This window comes from Saimiri boliviensis, assembly GCF_048565385.1.
Source record: "Saimiri boliviensis isolate mSaiBol1 chromosome 19 unlocalized genomic scaffold, mSaiBol1.pri SUPER_19_unloc_2, whole genome shotgun sequence".
Classification (NCBI taxonomy): Eukaryota; Metazoa; Chordata; class Mammalia; order Primates; family Cebidae; genus Saimiri; species Saimiri boliviensis.
Window position 1 is genome coordinate 1,433,195 of NW_027412503.1, and position 18,701 is coordinate 1,451,895.

At 40.0% G+C, this 18,701-nt stretch overlaps 1 protein-coding gene and 1 non-coding gene across 2 annotated transcripts; both read left to right on the forward strand.

Moving 5' to 3' along the window:
• Nucleotides 1–1,059: 1,059 nt before the first annotated feature.
• On the forward strand, nt 1,060–17,159 carry LOC141583271 (uncharacterized). Its single transcript, XM_074392547.1, has 7 exons — nt 1,060–1,426; nt 6,218–6,332; nt 6,493–6,666; nt 10,720–10,826; nt 12,445–12,582; nt 15,735–15,805; nt 17,140–17,159. Exons 1-7 carry the CDS (start codon nt 1,128–1,130, stop codon nt 17,157–17,159), a joined length of 924 nt encoding a protein of 307 aa, XP_074248648.1. The 5' UTR covers nt 1,060–1,127.
• LOC141583300 (U6 spliceosomal RNA) lies at nt 14,543–14,648 on the forward strand. The gene has a single exon (XR_012515978.1). It is a non-coding gene; the product is annotated as a U6 spliceosomal RNA (small nuclear RNA).
• Nucleotides 17,160–18,701: the final 1,542 nt, after the last annotated feature.

Consider the following 18,701-nt stretch of genomic DNA (forward strand, 5'->3'; position numbering starts at 1 on the left):
TGCGGCTCGCCCGCCGAGGCTGGGACACGCGCACGCCGCACGCTGCGGCTCGCCCGCGGAGGCTGGGACACGCGCACGCCGCACACTGGGGCTCGCCCGCGGAGGCTGGGACACGCGCACGCCGCACGCTGGGGCTCGCCCGCGGAGGCTGGGACACGCGCACGCCGCACGCTGCGGCTCGCCCGCGGAGGCTGGGACACGCGCACGCCGCACGCTGGGGCTCGCCCGCGGAGGCTGGGACACGCGCACGCCGCACGCTGCGGCTCGCCCGCGGAGGCTGGGACACGCGCACGCCGCACGCTGGGGCTCGCCCGCGGAGGCTGGGACACGCGCACGCCGCGCGCTGCGGCTCGCCCGCGGAGGCTGGGACACGCGCACGCCGCGCGCTGCGGCTCGCCCGCGGAGGCTGGGACACGCGCACGCCGCGCGCTGCGGCTCGCCCGCGGAGGCTGGGACACGCGCACGCCGCACGCTGGGGCTCGCCCGCGGAGGCTGGGACGCGCGCACGCCGCACGCTGGGGCTCGCCCGCGGAGGCTGGGACGCGCGCACGCCGCACGCTGGGGCTCGCCCGCGGAGGCTGGGACGCGCGCACGCCGCACGCTGGGGCTCGCCCGCGGAGGCTGGGACGCGCGCACGCCGCACGCTGGGGCTCGCCCGCGGAGGCTGGGACACGCGCACGCCGCACGCTGCGGCTCGCCTGTAGAAGCGTGGCCTCCAGCACGGCGCACGCGCATAACGGCTTGGCTTGCCTGTCGCGGTGGCTTGGCTTTGCTGTTCCTGGCTTAGCGTGGTGTTCCTCGCTTGGCTCCGTGTTCCTAGCTTTGACTGACGTTTCCTCCCTCGCATTCCTTGGCTGGGCCTGACCTTTTATCTGCTGAGCTTGGCATTCCCCTGGCCGGGCTGGGTGTTTCCTTGGGTTGGAGTGGGCTCTCCCTGGGTGGGCGTGGGCTTTCCCTGGGTGGGCTGGGCTGGGCTGGGCTCCCCTCCTGGGGTGGGCAGGTTCGGGCTGGGATTGACCTTTCTCTTCCACCAGGTTGGAAACCCGGAGTTTCCTGCTAGTCGGTCAAGCTGGTTCGTAGAGGCGATCTGCCCGCTACTACTGGCCTCCCCTGGCTGTTAAAAGCAGATGGTGGCTGAGGTTTGTTCAAAGCCGGCTGCCTCCGCTATGAAGAAGCCCTTTGGTCTCAGGAGCAGGATGGGCAAATGGTGCTGCCACTGCTTCTCCTGCTGCAGGGGGAGCGGCAAGAGCAACGTGGGCACTTGGGCACACTATGACGACGGTGCCTTCGAGGAGCCAAGGTACCAGGTCCGGCGAGAAGACCTGGACCAGCTCCACAGAGCCGCCTGGTGGGGTAAAGTCCCCAGAGCCGATCTCATCGTCATGCTCAGGAGCACTGACGTGAACGAGACGGACACGGAACAAAGGTAACTGGGCCTCGCTGAGAGGAGGCGGGATGGTGGGGATGTGCCCTACTGGTGTGGGGGCGGTGGCGGGGTGCCCGGCTTTATCGTCTCTGCAGGCCCCGCACCATCCTGGCTGTGGGAACCTCAGAGGGGTCAGGGCACAGGCCTCTTTATGAGCAGCAACGTGAAAACAAAACTTTAACTGATTTCCAATCAAATTATAATTTCCCTCGTTGAACACTAATAGACTGTCTTAAAGTGATGTACCTCGCAAAACTAAATCGTTGCAGTGGATTATTTTCAATGTACACATTTTAAAACAATGTCATATACATTATAGAAAGGTATATATTGAGAACTAAGTTCCATAGTATATCAACTTCTGGCTAAATATTCTTCAAATAAAATTCAATATGTGTTTCATATCAATGTATCCTATGTAAATATGTTATTTACTGAGAAACCTTAGAAGGAAAATAAATGGGAAGATGGTTTGTGTCTTTGAATAGGAAGACTCATTTCTCTCAAGATATGAGCTCTTTCTGCGGGTGTTGAACAATGAGAACACATGGACACGGGGAGGGGAGCATTACACACTGGGGTCCGTTGGGGGGAAATGGGGGCGGGACGGGGGTTGGGAAGCTGGGGAGAGATAGCATGGGGAGAAATGACAGATACAGGTGAGCGGAAGGAAGGCAGCAAACCACACTGCCATGTGTGTACCTATGCAACAGTCTTGCATGTTCTTCACATGTATCCCAAAACGTAAAATGCAATTAAAAAATCTAAAAAAAAAGATATGAGCTCTTTCTGTATTTATCACTTGGACCTAAACCAAATGAAAATAGCAAAGTTTTAGCATTTTTAAATTAGGCATGCTGTCTGTTACTGTGATAAATTAATTTTTTTGTAGCAGAATAGAAAAAGATTTGCTTTCCAGATGTCAAAATTTGCATGTGTTATTTCCACAAATTGTTTACTAACAGCTGAAAAGACATAAATGAGCAGAACAGAATAGGAAATCCAGAAATAGTCAAATGTATGTAAGAATTTAGTCCTTGATAAAGGTGATGTTTTATATTAGTAAAAAACTTAATTATTCCTAAGTGAAATGCAGGCTGTTTGGAGAAACCTAGCTAGATTTTTATGTGACAAAAATAAATTCCTGCAGTATAGAGTAAAAAACTTTAAATACACAAAAGGTGAAAAGTACCAGAAAAAAAACCCACAAATGCCTATTTATATATGCATATATAAATATTTAGGTGAAGTCTTTGTCGCTCAGGCTGGAGTATAGTGGTGTGATCTCGGCTCACTGCAACCTCTGTCTCCCAGGTTTAAGCAATTCTCTGCCTCAGCCTCTCGAGTAGCTGGGATTACAGGTGCCCATCACCATGCCTGGCTATTTGTTTTTGTATTTTTAGTAGAGATGGGTTTCATCATCTTGGCCAGGCTGGTCTTGAACTCTTGAACTTGTGATCCACCTGCCTTGGCCTCCCAAAGTGCTGAGATTACAGTTGTGAGCCACTGTGCCTGGCCTATATATGCAGATGTATTTTTATGTTCACAATGACCTTCCTAAGAACCTCCCAAAGCAAATATTCTGAAAGTTGGCTTGGCAAAATAAAAAACATCCGTATATAAGAAAAACATTAACAGAGGTCCAACATCTTTACAAAACATGTATTTTCATTTTACAGAGAATTCTTTCAAGTCAACCAAAAGACAACTAAATAAACTCAATTTAAAATTGGGCAAAGTAATTTCTTTGTATGTCTACCAGTGATCTACGCACTTAGGAAAACATAGTGTTCTGGTAAGAGAAGGAATTTAAGCTAGAGGAGGAATGAAATACTGTTTTCTATTTCACAGAAATTAGAAAATACTGTTTAGAAATTAAAAATATTTTCTAATTTCTAACAGAATTAGAAAATACTGTTTTCTAATTCTAATTTAAGTTAGATGAGGAATGACAAGCCAGGTGCAGTGATTCATGCCTGTAATCTCAGCACTTTGGGAGGTCAAGGAAGGTGGATCATGATTTCAGAATTTGAGACCAGCCAGGCCAGCATGGTGAAAGCCTGTCTCTACTAAAAATACAAAACTTTGCTGGACCTGGGCCTGGTGGCGAGTACTTGTAATCTCAGATACTTGGGAGACTGAGGCAGGAGAACTGCTTCAACCTGGGAGGCATAGGTTGCAGTGAGCCAAGATTGTGCCACTGCACTCTGGTCTGGGGACACAGCGAGACTCCCTCTCAAAAAAAAAAAAAAAGTGTGTGAGGATGAAGAACAGTGGTATTTACACAGTTGCTTAAAGTTTAAGTTGCTGTGACTTTTCAAATAGATACTTTGGTGGTAAGAACTCTATTTTTAAAATGTATATGCCTTTTACTCATCAATTTCATTATTCTGAAATAGCTTTAATAAATGTATACATCTTTTTTTTGTATTGCTTATAATAGCAATGTATTGAGAAGAACTCATATGAAGATTTTATGAACAAATTTCAGTGCATCCATGGCATGGAATAATATGTAACCATTGAGGGCATCAATAGATAGAGATATGTTGACATGCAAAGATGTAATTTGGTATATAAAGTGAGGAAAAAATCTGTTTTACATATACACCAACAATCTGCTTTTGTGTTAGCTGAAAAGATGTAGAAAATATGATCAAATTTATTTCTGGGGATTTGTGAGTGAAGTTTTTCCCTTTCTCTTATCTGTGATTTCTGCAATGAACATCTCAAAAGTTTTAGTTAAGTTTCAGTAGTCATGAAATAATCCTTGGGAAGAGAAGAAATATGCTACTTGCATAGATACAAATAGTTTCTCACATTCTATTATTTATTTTTATTTCTGTGGATGGGTATCTTCTGTAAACTTTTACCCTATCCAGAAGTAGAGGGAATCTGTTTACCTGTTCCAGTAGATTTTATTGTACATTCATTTTATTATATATTTATCTTCTCCTTATATATAATGTGTAAAAACTGTGGATTAATGGTTTTACTTTAGTTATATATGAAAATTAAAATAGCAAATATAACTGATTATTACTATTACAAATGTATTCCTCTACAGGAGTTTTTTTAAAATATTGAACTCACCAGCTGTATCCTTTCAATCTATTTATTCATCAAACATAAGCCAGACACCTATTTTGTGGCAGGCATATTCTACTGTCTCGCACCTATTACGTCGCAGGCATGTTCTACTCCCTCTCAGTGTCCTTCATCTTTGAAAACTTCATGTTTACATGTTGGGGCTGGGCAAACTGAGATATTTAAAATTGGGGTATTAGAACTTAATTGAAGCTTTTCCTCTCTCCTTTCAAACAAAAGCATTTCTGAAGGTAGAAATAGTAAAAAGATAACCTTTAATTGTCCTTTAAAATTTATAACAATCTTGGATAAAGACTGTTTTAGTACTTTTAAGAACTAAAATGGGATACATAAACAGCAGCCACAAAAAAAGAATGAGAGCATGTCCTTTACAGGGACATGGATGATGTTGGAGGCCATTATCCTTAGCAAACTAACACAGGAACAGAAAACACCAGATACCACATGTTCTCACTTACAGGTGAGAGCTAAACGATGAGAACACACAGACACCTACAGGGGAGCAGCACACACTGGGCCTATCAGACGGTGGGGGTTGGGAGGAAGGAAAGCAGCAGGAAATAGAAGGAACAGGTAGTCGGCTTCATATCTGGGTGATGAAACAATCTGTACAACCCCCCTTGGCACACATTTACCTATGTAACAAAACTGCGCATCCTGCACAGGTATCACTGGATGTAAACGTTGAAGAAACTCCACAAATAGTTTTCCAAATCCTTTTTTAAAAAAGAAAATTGCTAATAGTCTTAAATCCTAATATTAATGATTAGAAATACCTGATTTACATACATTCTGTAATTCTGAGTATTGAAAAAAATGAGACATACTTAGTCATTTAAATCTCAAGTTTTCTTTGGCTTAAAGTTTTTTGAAAACCAAAGTAAGAATTAGTTTATTTTAGAAATTTGTTTTTGTTTTCACCTCAGCCTTCTTATTTCATCTAAATGCCAGTCATTGGACTAGAACTGTGCCAGACCTCTTATATTATAACGTGGCCTAGCTAATGTAAGGCACCAGGCATTGTAAGATGCCTCATTATTTTACGTCCCAATAAGAGAATTATTTAAATGCTGCTAATTAGTTATAGTAAATCATGAATTACAAGTGACATTCCAGTGTAAGAAATGTTCAACCGTGGAATCATCTTAGAATCACTAAAATAGAATGTTACCTGTAATCCTTAAAAAATACCTCAAAGTGTAGGTATAATTGTATTATCTCACTCAATTCACATGTCTCCAGTAGTAGTAGTAAAAATTATAATATCTAGCAATTGAGCTGTTGTGTTAGGAACTATTCTCTGTCTTTTGTGTAGAGTCTCATTAAGTATTACAGTGGTTTTCTCTGAGAAAGTTACTATTTTCATTCCCATTTTATTGTTGAGGAAATTGAGATACAAAAAGGCTAAGCAACATCTAGGAAGTGACAGAGCGGAAAGAGGATTCCAGCCCAAGTTGAATGGAATCCAAGGGCTATGCTCTTTCTGTTCAAATAGGCTGCTCTTTCACTCATACAGTGAGTAAGGAGGGGTAATAAATAGTATACTTTCTTCAAAGGAAAATGCAATGTTTGTTTTGAAGGCAGAGTAATAGCAGACTGTTCAGTGTTTGCAATGACATGAATTGCTGAGGTGGCTGTAGATAGTGCACTACAATTTCCTAAAAAGTCTTCTCACTCCCATAGAACTGCCCTCCATTTGGCCTCTGCCAATGGGAATTCAGAAATAGTAAAACTCTTGCTGTACAGAAGATGTGAACTTCATGCCTTTGACAGCAAAAAGAGGACAGCTCTAATAAAGGTATGCAGTAGCCGACTGTATCGGCACGAGATGGATTTGATTTCAATATGTAGAATAAAGATGAGTTTTCTCATTTAAATATAGCTAGTTGGTGAAACCTGTGGAATATTTCTTTTGAGTTCCTAGGATTTATGATTTGTTTTTGGTCTAATACTGACAGGCCGTACAGTGCCAAGAAGATGAATGTGTGTTAACGTTGCTAGAACATGGCACTGACCCAGACCTTCCGGATGTGTATGGCAATACCGCGCTACACTATGCGGTCTACAATGAAGACAAATTACTGGCCAAAGCACTGCTTTTATATGGTGCTGATATTGAAGCAAAAAACAAGGTATAGATCTATCCATTTTATTTTCAAAATACTGAAATGCGATTGTTTTAACACCGACCTCCTGTGTAAGGGTTAGTTTTCTGTATTTGTAAGCTCAAGCATACCTGAATGAAAATATTTTGAAATGACTTAATTGTCTAAGATTTTATTTTAAAATTGTTAAATTTAAAGAAGAATTAGAGGGTACAGCTTTTTTAAAAATGTACTTGTGGTAAATTTCTTTTTTTGAAAACACTGACATTGTAAAAGGTAATACTTATTGCTTTTTCCAATTTTTCTTTCCCAGGTTTTTTGTTTGTTTGTTTGTTTGTTTATTTTTCCTAATGACTGTAAAATAGTAAAATTTGCCCTGGAAATAAGTTTTACATTAAAACTCCAAGAAAACAAAAACATGTTTCAGTGAATAGAAATCCTGCTGCTTTGGCAAATTTCTAAGAAAAGTAATCGATATGAAGTGATGTATCTTGAGTGGCAAGGCTTAGGGTAGCTCTGATTGCTCATGAGGGAGAAATGGAAAGGGGAGAAAAGAGCAATCAGAAATATCAAGGCTAGTTTGGAAATTAGGTAATGGAGGGGAAAGACCATGAAACGGTTGTGTGTGTGTGTGTGTGTGTGTGTGTGGTGGTATTCATTCGCTTCTTTTGTATGGTGAGACAGAGTTCTCTTCAGTTTTAGAGAACGAGTTTTCAATTTGGGAGAGGGAGTTAGTTATAAATTGCCTGGAGATCAATGTTAGGAGGCCTCTGAGGAACCAGATTGGCAGTGAATAGGTGGTAATGTAGTGGGAAACCCTTGAGCAGAGGGAGTAACAGGTACTTAACTGACTCATGATCCTCTTCTGGTAGAAATAGCCAACTAGAGTCTCAATTCTGCTTTCTAATCTAGAATATCTTGATGGGAAGGTGGGAGATAAGGAGCTTATAAATAACAAGATCAAGTTGGATTTTGAGTTTACTAGACCCTGTTCTTCTCTTACCTGGGAAAATTATGTGGTGTTTTCAGCAAATGAATCTCTCTCCTACTCTTTTCTCTTTTTGGCCAAATCCTCAAATGATAAAGGGAATTGGTCATGTGGCTAAGAGAGGACACCGAAGTAATTATCTATTGCACTAGTTTTCAGCTAGAATTGTGCATCTCAGTAACCTGAGGAAAAATTTTAAATAATCTACAAGTCTAGGCTCTCCCCTGAAGATTTTCATAAAGTAAGTCTAATAAATCCTGGACATGTATGTTTCAAAAGGTTTCCTTGAAGCCAGGCATGGTGGTGAATGGCTGTAGTCTCAGCTGCTGGGGAGGCTGAGGGGGAAAATTGCTTGAGCTCAGGAGTTTGAGTCTAGCCTGGGCAACATAATGAGACCTTTCTCTAAACAATGATGACAAATTCCTCAAAATCTGGATACACTCCTGCTGAGGAATCACTGAATAAATAAGTGTAATATATAAATTCTTACATCTCAGAAACTTAAGATCTCTAGAATAGTTGCAGTTGGAGTTGGATATGTGCTAATTCCTTTATATCTTTCATTTCCCATAATACTAGTTTGACTTTTTTGGGGGGTGGGAGACAAGGTCTCTGCCAGGCTGGAGTGCAGTAGTGTGATCACAGCTCCCTGCAGCCTTGACCTCCCCAAGCTCAGGTGGTCCTTCAACCTCAGTTTTAGTATTTTTTTTTTTTTTTTCTGAAGTAGAGATGAGTTTTTTGCCATGTTGCCCAGGCCAGTCTTGAACTCCTGGGCTCAAGTGATTCACCTGCTTCAGGCTTTCAAAATGCTAGGATTACAGGTGTGTGCCACCATTGCTGGCCTAATCTGACTTTTATCTCTGTGGTTGGGATGTTAAAATGAATATTATTGGCAGTATCAATCAGCTTACGGAATAATACCTTCTCCTAACATCAGTTATTCACTGCCATTCAGAAGGTCTTTAGAAATTTGCAGTGAGTAGTCTTCAATAAGTAGAGGATGGTCCTCTCAGGATTTTGTGTCTCTTTGTTACCATTCAAGTGCTTAGCTCAGTAAGTTGTTAGTAAGATCAGAGTTTTCTCAGTTAGAATTGTAGCAAGTTCTAAACTTCTTTGATCAATTGAAGCTTTATTATAGACTATCCAGTATCTCTCTAAATGGTATTGGGAAAACTGGCTAGCAGTGTGCAGAAAGCAGAAACTGGACCCCTTCCTGACACCTTACACTAAAATTAATTCCAGATGGATTAACAATCTAAACATAAGTCTTAACACCATAAACACCCTAGAAGAAAACCTAGGCAAAACCATTCAGGACATAGGCGTAGGCAAGGACTTCATGGCTGAAACACCAAAAGCAATGGCAACAAAAGCCAAAATCGACAAATGGAATCTAATTAAACTCCAGAGCTTCTGTACAGCAAAGGAAACAATCATTAGAGTGAACTGGCAACCAACAGAATGGGAAAAACATTTTGCAATCTGCCCATCTGACAAAAGACTAATATCCAGAATGTGCGAAGAAATAAAACAGATTTATAAGAAAACAAACAAACCGAATCAAAAGTGGTCAAAGGATATGAACAGACACTTTACAAAAGAAGACATATATGAGCCCACCAAACGTATTAAAAAATGCTCATCAGCACTGGTCATTAGAGAAATGCAAATCAAAACCACATTGAGATACCATCTCACACCAGTTAGAATGGTGATCTTTAAAAAACCTGGAGACAACAGATGCTGGATAGGATGTAGAGAAATAGGAACATTTTTGCACTGTTGGTGGGATTGCAAATTAGTTCAATCATTGTGGAAAACAGTGTGGCAATTTCTCAAGGACCTAGAAATAGAAATTCCATTTGACCCAGCAATCTCATTACTGGTTATATACCCAAAGAATTATAAATTGCTCTATTATAAAGACAAATGCACACATATGATCATTGTGGCACTGTTTACAATAGCAAAGACCTGGAACCAACCCAAATGTCCATCAATTATAGACTGGATAAACAAAATGTGGCACATATACACCGTGGAATACTATGCAGCCATAAAAAATGATGAGTTCATGTCCTTCGTAGGGACATGGATGACTCTGGAAACCATCATTTTAGCAAACAGACACAAGAACAGGAAACCAAACACCACATATTATCACTCAAAGGTGGGTGTTGAACAATGAGAACACATGGACACAGGGAGGGGAGCATCAGAGACTGTGGTCGGTTGAGGGGGTCTAGGAGAGGGACAGCAGGGGCATGGGGAGGGTAGGGAGGGATAATGAGGGGAGAAATACAAGATAGAGGAGATAGGGGGATGAAGGCAGCAAACCACCTTGCCATGTTTGTAACTATGCAACAATCCTGCATGATTTGCACATGCACCCCAGAACCTAAAGTACAATAAATAATAAAAAATAAAACGTTTGTAGAGCATTTGCTTAATCAGGATGGCAGTTTTAAACACTGAAAACCATGGAGTTATTGAGACTACATATAGGGATTCTGTAAATTTGGTTTCACTAGTTCTGTGAACTGATTATTTATTTAGTTACCAATCTGGAAAACTTAAATACAAATTGATTTTAAATGAATACATGTTGGAAAAATTGTTGAAATGGGCAGTATGAGACTTAGTAGCAATATTTATTGCACATTGGAGCTTGATCTTTTGGTAAAACATGAAACTAAAGAAATATTTTACAAATTCTTGCTTTATACCCAACAATTTGTCTTAGAGTTTGAGAATATAGAGCTAAAAGATACAGCTCTTTGTTTAGATGGAAAAAATATTATCATCCAATAATACCACGCCAAACGCTGGCATAGAAGCAAAGATTCCTGGAACCAGTAAGTGTTTAAACTGAGTTTTTGAGATGATCAGAGTTAATGTGTTGAGGCAGAAGAGAGGTGTCTCCAAGGGAAAGAGCAGTGTGTGAGAAAGCACCGAAGAGTAAGAAGGAAGTGACTATAATTTGTTTACTTTCTATGAGTGTAAGTTTATAGGATCTTATATAGTTTCCAGTTCAGTTGAGAAGTATATAATTTTTTGAATCAAATATCATTTTTGCTTTTATTGTTTTACAGTGTGGCCTCACGCCACTTTCACTTGCTGTATATGGACAAAAAGAGAAAATGATGAAATTTTTAATCAAGAAAAAAGCTAATGTAAATGCAATTGATAAATTTGGAAGGTATAGTTATTTTTTTTAATCTCTGTGTTGTAGAATGATAGCAGTCACTCAAGTCATAAACATTTATAAGATTAACTTACTGCAACATAGTGATCAGGATCAACAAATCAGTTAAGTAGAAAAACAATTAGACTGGGCAACATAAAGAACAGTTTTAGTGGGATTCCTCTTACTACACTGACTGATGTTATTATGTGACATTTTTGGTTATATGATTTATGTTAGCTAAATGGATTTCATATTTGTCTCATGAAGTGTGAACTTTAACTTTTAGTTTACTTATGACTTAGTATTGAACTTAACTCTTTCTAGTAGTTTTTAATCTCTATGTCTTATATGCTTTTCCACTAATACACTTTATTAAACATAAATAGGAGTTGATAATCATTTTGTCTTTTGAATAACTCTGTGATGAGTTGCTTTCTTTGAAGAATATTAATGTTAGCTTATGCCTCCAAGACAATTAATTGCTATTCCCACATACTGTAAGTTCATCAGCTTTTGTTTTAATTCCAGTGTATTTTGATGTTTTGATTATTTATTTATTTGTTTGTTTGTTTGTTTGTTTATTTTTGAGACAGAGTCTCGCTCTGTCACCAGGCACCAGGCTGGAGTGCAGTGGTACCATCTCTGCTCACTGCAAACTCCACCTCCCAGGTTCAAGCAATTTTCCTGAATCGGCCTCCTGAGTAGCTGAGATTATAAGCACGCTTCACCATGCCCAGCTAATTGTTGTATTTCTTAGTAGAGACTGGGTTTCACCATGTTGGTCAGGATGGTCTCAATTTCTTTACCTTGTGATCCGCCTGCCTCGGTCTCCCAGAGTGCTGGGATTACAGGTGTGAGCCACTGTGTCTGGCCTTATTTTTAATTGGTATGGAGAGAGGAAGTAGAGATAGTTTTAAGTGGGTACACTGTTCCTTTAATGAAGGCAAGGTGTAGGTGGGTGATAAGAGAAAAGAGCTAGGCTTCGGATTCACACAAGACTGGGTTTAATTCCTAGCTTTCTTACTTGATAGGTGTGTGACCTTGGCAATGTTATTTACCACCAAATGTGTTGTCATATATGAAAAGGAGGAGAATATCTCCTTCAAAATTGCCTGTGCATAAGTAAGAAAGATGTGTGTGTGCGGCATTTAATTCAGTGCCCAGCACACGCTTATTGGCATCATTAACTGAAACTATTATGACTACTGTTTTCACCATTCTTATTAATATTACTGCTTTCAGCATGCAGATAGCTCTTATGTGACCCCACAGCTGATTTTCTGTTACTGTATATCAGTCTCGGGAAGCGGGAAGGAAATCTTTACTTAAATCTTTTTTCACTTCAGATAAGTGGCCCTAGCATAGTTTCTTGCCTATCAAAGGCCTTTAAATTAGCAGCTTCTACTATTTAACACCCACTGAGATAAGAGGTTTTCTTTTTGTCCCTTCCTTTTAACTTTGGTGGTATTTTACAGAGATTAAAACTTGAGCACCCAAGATGCTTATGTCTTTTAGTGCATGCAAATGTTTAATTCTGCATTGACAGGCAAGATACTAAATGGGTAAAGTATGCCAGATTAGCTTACAACTTTATTACAGTTAGGGAAAAATTACCTCTCTGTCATTTTAGGACTGTGCTTATACTTGCCGTATGTTGTGGATCAGCAAGTATGGTTGGCCTTCTACTTGATCAAGATATTGATGCATTTTGTCAAGATAAATCTGGAAAAACTGCCAGGGATTATGCTGTGTCTAGTCAACATAATATGTAAGTGTTTACATGAAAAGTCTAGTTAACACTAAATTAAGGCTTAAAATAATTACAACAACTGTATCTTATATATCAAGTGAGATGTAGTAGTTTGGTTTGGGTAGTTTTAAAGTGGCAATGAGTTAGTCCCCTGCATCAGCTAGAAATCAAGCAAAAGGTAGACTGGTTAGAAGTACCAGTGTGTGCAGGATTCTTTATCTCAGGACTTGTAAGACCTTTATGTTTACAGATTCCAACATTGTTCATTTCATCCAAGTATAACACCTATGAATGAGATAAAAAATAGTGTCACATCTTTCTTTTTTTTTTTTTTTTTTTTTGATTAGTTATTTGGGTCTTGAAATGTCCAGTTTATCAGAAAGTCATTTACTGTCTTCTGAAGACTATCTCTTCCATACACTTTGAATTTTTCAAGAACCAAAGGGATTTACTAAATCCAAGGAAGACAATCCCTTTTATCAAATCAGAAGGACTAGAAACAAAGGGCACTCCAATCATTCTGTTGTTTCTGTTGATTCTGTTGCATTTTTGCCCCTGAAACTGGTCCTGCTGCCTGGTAATGGTTGATCTTTGACACCAAGATGCCCTTACTGATTCAGATCCCTCAGGTCTTCATGGTGATTCATACAAAGATGTTGAAGTTACAGCGTTTTTTAAATTCACATACCTATGCTTATATGCTCAGCCATTATTCCCAAAGCACCAGCACCATTCTCTGGCAATGTGACTTTATCCACACACAAAATGAGCTAATTGACCATCTCCCCCATATTCAGCCTAGACTTAGCTGAGACCTTCATGGTAAGAGATCCTTTCAGGCCTTTGTTGGTCTTTTCTGTAGCAGATATTCATTGGGCTTGTTCTAAATGGTCAGAGAGGTTGAAATAATGTGGCAGGAAGAGATGAGTGTTTCTTTCTTCTTTGCTACCAGTTCTGTACCCTCATGCACCTTTATATCCTGTATAATACCTGAGGCAGTAGAAAATCCCATATTTACCTTCCCAGAAGCAGCGGACTCCCAGTTGTGATTGGCCCCTTGACTGAGCTGTTTTAAATAATAATGAAAATTGCCCAAGCTACTTGCAACTCTACCTCAATATTTAAAAATATTTTCAAATTCTACCTCACAGGAAGCTATTGAAGAGAATTCTCAGAATCTCAAGTAGGTTAGTTGGACTTAACAGAGCCATACCTTGTCCATGTCTCATCACTGAATGTAGGGAATCCATGAGCCCTGCACACTGGGTGCCAGAACATAGGGATCCATAAGCCCCACACGTTGGGTGCCAGAATGTAGGGCTCCATGAGCCCCACATTGGGCACCAGAATGTAGGGAGCCACCCCTACATCACCTGTGGGTACCCTGAGTTTGGTGGCAACAAAGGAATGAGAAAAAGAAAGATGAAGAGAGATGATGGGACCAGAGGGCCATCACTTATTACTTTGGAGGTGACAGTGAAGGCCCTGAGCTCTGACCATCCACTCTATTTATTGGTTACAATCACTTTGATCTACAGGGTAGGGGTGGAGTAATGGTGGGGAGAGGATGATGGTGGAGTGAACCAGTGAGCCAGAACTGAATCAGTGAACGGGAAGTGGTGTGTCATTCTAAGGATTGATAACAGTGGCAGTTTGGGGGTTTCACAAAAGAAGAACATGTGGTTATCTTTAGCTTGTTATCTAAGTACAGCTGATGGAACACAGACCTTACAAGGAGCCCACAAGTCTGGCTACATCATAGTTCTACGAAGAGTTTTTATAGCCTTGAGCACAATGTTTATGGTAACAGAGCCAAGGTCACCCTGCACTGGAGCATGAGGCATGAAGAGGCCTTCCTCCTCAGAGGCCTCCTGCGGCCTTCTGCAGTGTATTATTCCCTGCTTATATGTTACTCATAACCAATTTATGTAGGTACTCTGTAAGTTCTTTCTAATCACGTGTAAAAGTAGAACTTTCTGTTTGCTTCAGCAGTACCCATTCTCAAATTGAAACAATAAAGAGAAAAATAGCATGGCTTCCTGCATAAGGAGGCCACACAGATTTTTGAAGCATTCCATATTTTGCACAGTCAGTGGAAGGTCATTTGACTGTTTGCTGACTAGCTATAATGCAACAGAGTGATTCAAAGCAAAATGGGTGTCACCAAAATATTGAAGTTGTTATTTGTACTGCAAAAATAGTCATGTAAGGTGGTCTATGAGATAACACTGGAACTGAATAATGTGTGTGGTGTTGTGTGCAAAATATGTTGTTAGTATGTATCTTGCAACTTCTTCATGGAACCTAAAAATAAATGAAAGTAGGGTTTTGGTCTCTCATGTCAGCTGGAGATGAACATGGATATAAAGCATCATCCTGACAAACATCTGCTGTTTGAGAGTTTGAGTCTATAGGGAAGGATCATTGGTCCCAGCCAGGTCTTAACATCCATTGGTTTTTCTGTCCTTAGTGTGATTGATAGACTCCATAATAGTGGACAATCATGTCATCTACTTTAAGGAGTTATTTATCAATAAATTTAGTTACAAACTGTGAAATAGTTGAGATGCCCTGAACTATGAGCCACAAAGAGTAGGACAACTAATAAGCAAAATTAGGACTTAATAACATTTCCTGAAAACAGCAACCTTTTCATATTGGAACGTATGCACAAAATACAGATTGGGTTTTATTTGAAATTCCAACATGATTTCAGTCATAAAATTTAGGAACAGATTATTCCATTGCTTTAATATTTCTGTGAGCTTTTAAAAAATGTTATCTTGTTAAATCTTTATAACAATCTAGTGAAATAAGACAGCAAAGTTCTTATTTTGTAGAAGATGACATTGAGCCCAAGAGGAGCAACTTGTCCAAGAACAAATAGCTGTTCATTATGCAGCTAGGACTTAGGCAGAGTTGGTACACATTATGTCAGACTAATGCGAGTTAACTTACTGGGTCATAGTGCCCTTGATTTCTGACTATTTCACTTTACTCTTTTTCTTGTTTATGATAAGTTTGTAGAATGTACACATAGGTGGATGGAATAATATTGTTAAGTTCTGATATTCTGATATTGTTTGAATTACTCTAAGCATTTCACATTTGGTAAGTATTTTTTATCTCAGTATTAAAAGTCTTTTTATTTATTACATTTTTATACACAGAATTTGCCAATTACTTTCGGACTACAAAGAAAAACAGAAGTCAAAAAAGTTTTCTGAAAACAGCAATCCAGGTAAGACTTCTGATAGTGAGTTACTTTAGGCCAGTTGTCACCAGGCTTTTTGGCACCAGGGACCGGTTTTGTGGAAGACAGTTATTCCATGGACTAGGGAAAGGTTGAGGTAGTTTCAGGATTATTCAATCACATTACATTTATTTTGCTACTTTGTACTATTAATACATTGTAATATATAATGAAATAATTAGCAACTTACCGTAATGTAGAATCAGTGGGAGCTCTGAGCTTCTTTTCCTACAAATAGATGGTCTGATCTTGGGACAAAGGGCGACAGTGACAGATCATATGACATTAGATTCTCGTAAGCAGCACATGATCTAGATTCCTCATGTGGGCAGTTCACAACAAGGTTCATGCTTCAGTGAGGATCTAATGTTGTCCCTGATCTAACAGGAGGCAGAGCTCAGGCAGTAAGATGAGCCAGGGGTGTGGCTGTAAATACAAATGACACTTCCTTGGTTTGCCTCCTGCTCACTTCCTCCTGTGTAGTGAGGTTCTTAATAGGCCATGGACTGGTACCAATCTGTGAGGCACTGGTCAGGAAACCTATGCTTGTACCAGCAAGGTCTCACTATTGCTGACTTCCCTCCTCCTAATTTGAAATGAAAAGAGATATATTTACTTTGTTGGAACAAGATGTGTTCTTCTATCTGTGGGTTAATTGTCATGATAACAGTAATTTTGTTAGAACAAGATGCTCGGCTACCATTCATCAAAAGATTGTCATAATAAATATACAAATTGCCCAACTCTAGGCTCAGCAGATGATAATAAAAGTAGAAAATGTTTCACAATAACAAAAATGCTAGTATGCTACCTGGATGTGGACACCTAATACATTGTACAATCCAGATTGTATAAGGACACCTTTAATTTAGCCATCTATTTATCAGAGAGCTTTTGATAACAAGGAGACAAAGATGAAATTGATGTAATTTTGATCTTTAAGGTGCTCATAACACAATTGTCTCTATTTCATTTCTGTGCTTTTTCAACAGAATTGACAAAAAAGACATTTTTATTTATGTTTTAACTTGTCCGCTTAACAAATAACTATGAAATGTTTTTTAGATACATTTTTTTCTAATGCTACAGAACACAAATAAAAATACAAACAGAGAGGAGCTCATTATTATGATTATCATTTTTTATTATTTTGCTACTTTAATCAGGGCTTGCTGTGTGCTGGATGCCCACTGGAAATTTATAATTATGATTATTTATTATATTGATTATGTGCCAGACATAACTGATGAGGAATGAAAACTTTTTGAATAAAGGTAGGTAGGATTGAAGGTAAGCATGAAGACTGAGTAGAATGTTTCAAGGTAAAGAAGCAGAAGAATGATGATTGGCAGAAGGAAGATGTAACAAGATTGTGTGTCTGCCGGAAGGAACTTCTAACACGATTCCCTCTGGGAGGAAGAGCAGCAAGTGCAGAAGACAAGATGCTTGAGTGAGCTTTGCAGGGTTTGTGAGCAGTTCACTTTTGCTAGTACCAAAAGTGTGAGATATGAGAGGTTGGGAGTGAGGTGAATACTCAGCTAAGGCAAGTTTATAGTAGACTTTTTAATACTATAGAAACGAGTAGGTATTCAGCCTTGGTCATCATGGTGGAACCCCATCTCTACTAAAAATACAAAAATTAGCCGAGTGTGGTAGCCAGCATGTGTAATCCCAGCTAATTGGGAGACTGAGGCACAAGAATCACTTGAACCTGGGAGCTAGAGGTTGCAGTGAGCTGTTGTGCCACTGCACACCAGCCTAGGCAAAAGGGTAAGACTTTATCTCCATAAATAAAGGAATGAATGAATGAATGAATGAATGAATGAATGAAATGAATAGCTCTTATCTGGTGGGCCATGGGCATTTTACCAGTAGAATGCTTTGGACTGCACATACTAGATGAGCAGTGGCTAAAACAGTAGGAATCAGAGTTGTTTGGGTTGTTCAGTGATATCCCAGGATCCCACTTGTCCCTCTTTCAGCTGTGTTGTTGGCAGTGTTTTATTATGTCTCCTTTCATAGTTGGCTAATCCGCAACAGCTCCAAACATCTTGTTCTCACAACACAACATCGCAAGGGCTGCTTTTCTTCACAGTGTCTTTTAAATGGGTAGAAAACTTAGAAGCATGCAAGGAGCTTCCTGTAACATTTCATTGGATGGGTCAAACCACATGCACATCCCAAAACCAGGCACTGGGAAAGCAGATACATGATTAGCTTAGAATACTCATTTCTCTTTCTGAAGCTGAGGAGGGGAATTGGGATAATAAACATCCCAATAGACTTGTGTTTCTTAGGCAAGAAAGAATAAGGAAAGGCTATTGGTAGGGAGCCAGCAGTGTTTGCTGCAGAGGCTCATTGGAGAAATTTGAGTCAGGGAGTCACAAGATTAAATTTGAGTATTAAGGCATTCTGGTTATGGTGTAAAAGTGGTTAGCAAACTTTTCTTGTAAAGGATGAGGTGGGAAATATTTTAGACTATGTGGTCTCTGTTGTGTCTAGTTAACCCTGCTGTTGTAGTGTGAAAACCACCACGGATAACATGTAAGCAAATAGGCATGACTGAGATCCAAGAAAACTTTATTTACAAAGCCATAAGGCAGACTGGATTTGGCCTGTGGCCTGTAGTTTGCTGACCCCTCATAAAGGATTGATGGAAGGTAACCATGTAAAGAAACCAGGAGACAAAGGAAGCTTTTGCAGTAGTAGTCAGCTATAGTTTCCTTGTCACACATCCTTGAACTAGTGTCAATGTAGTGAGAGGTTTTCACCCATGCATGGTGAAAAAAAAGAAACTTAGGAATCTTAGTTTCTCATTTAAAAATGTTGGCCTTTTTTGTGGTATTATGTCTTTTTCATTTGTTTTGCTTAAGTTTTTTTTATG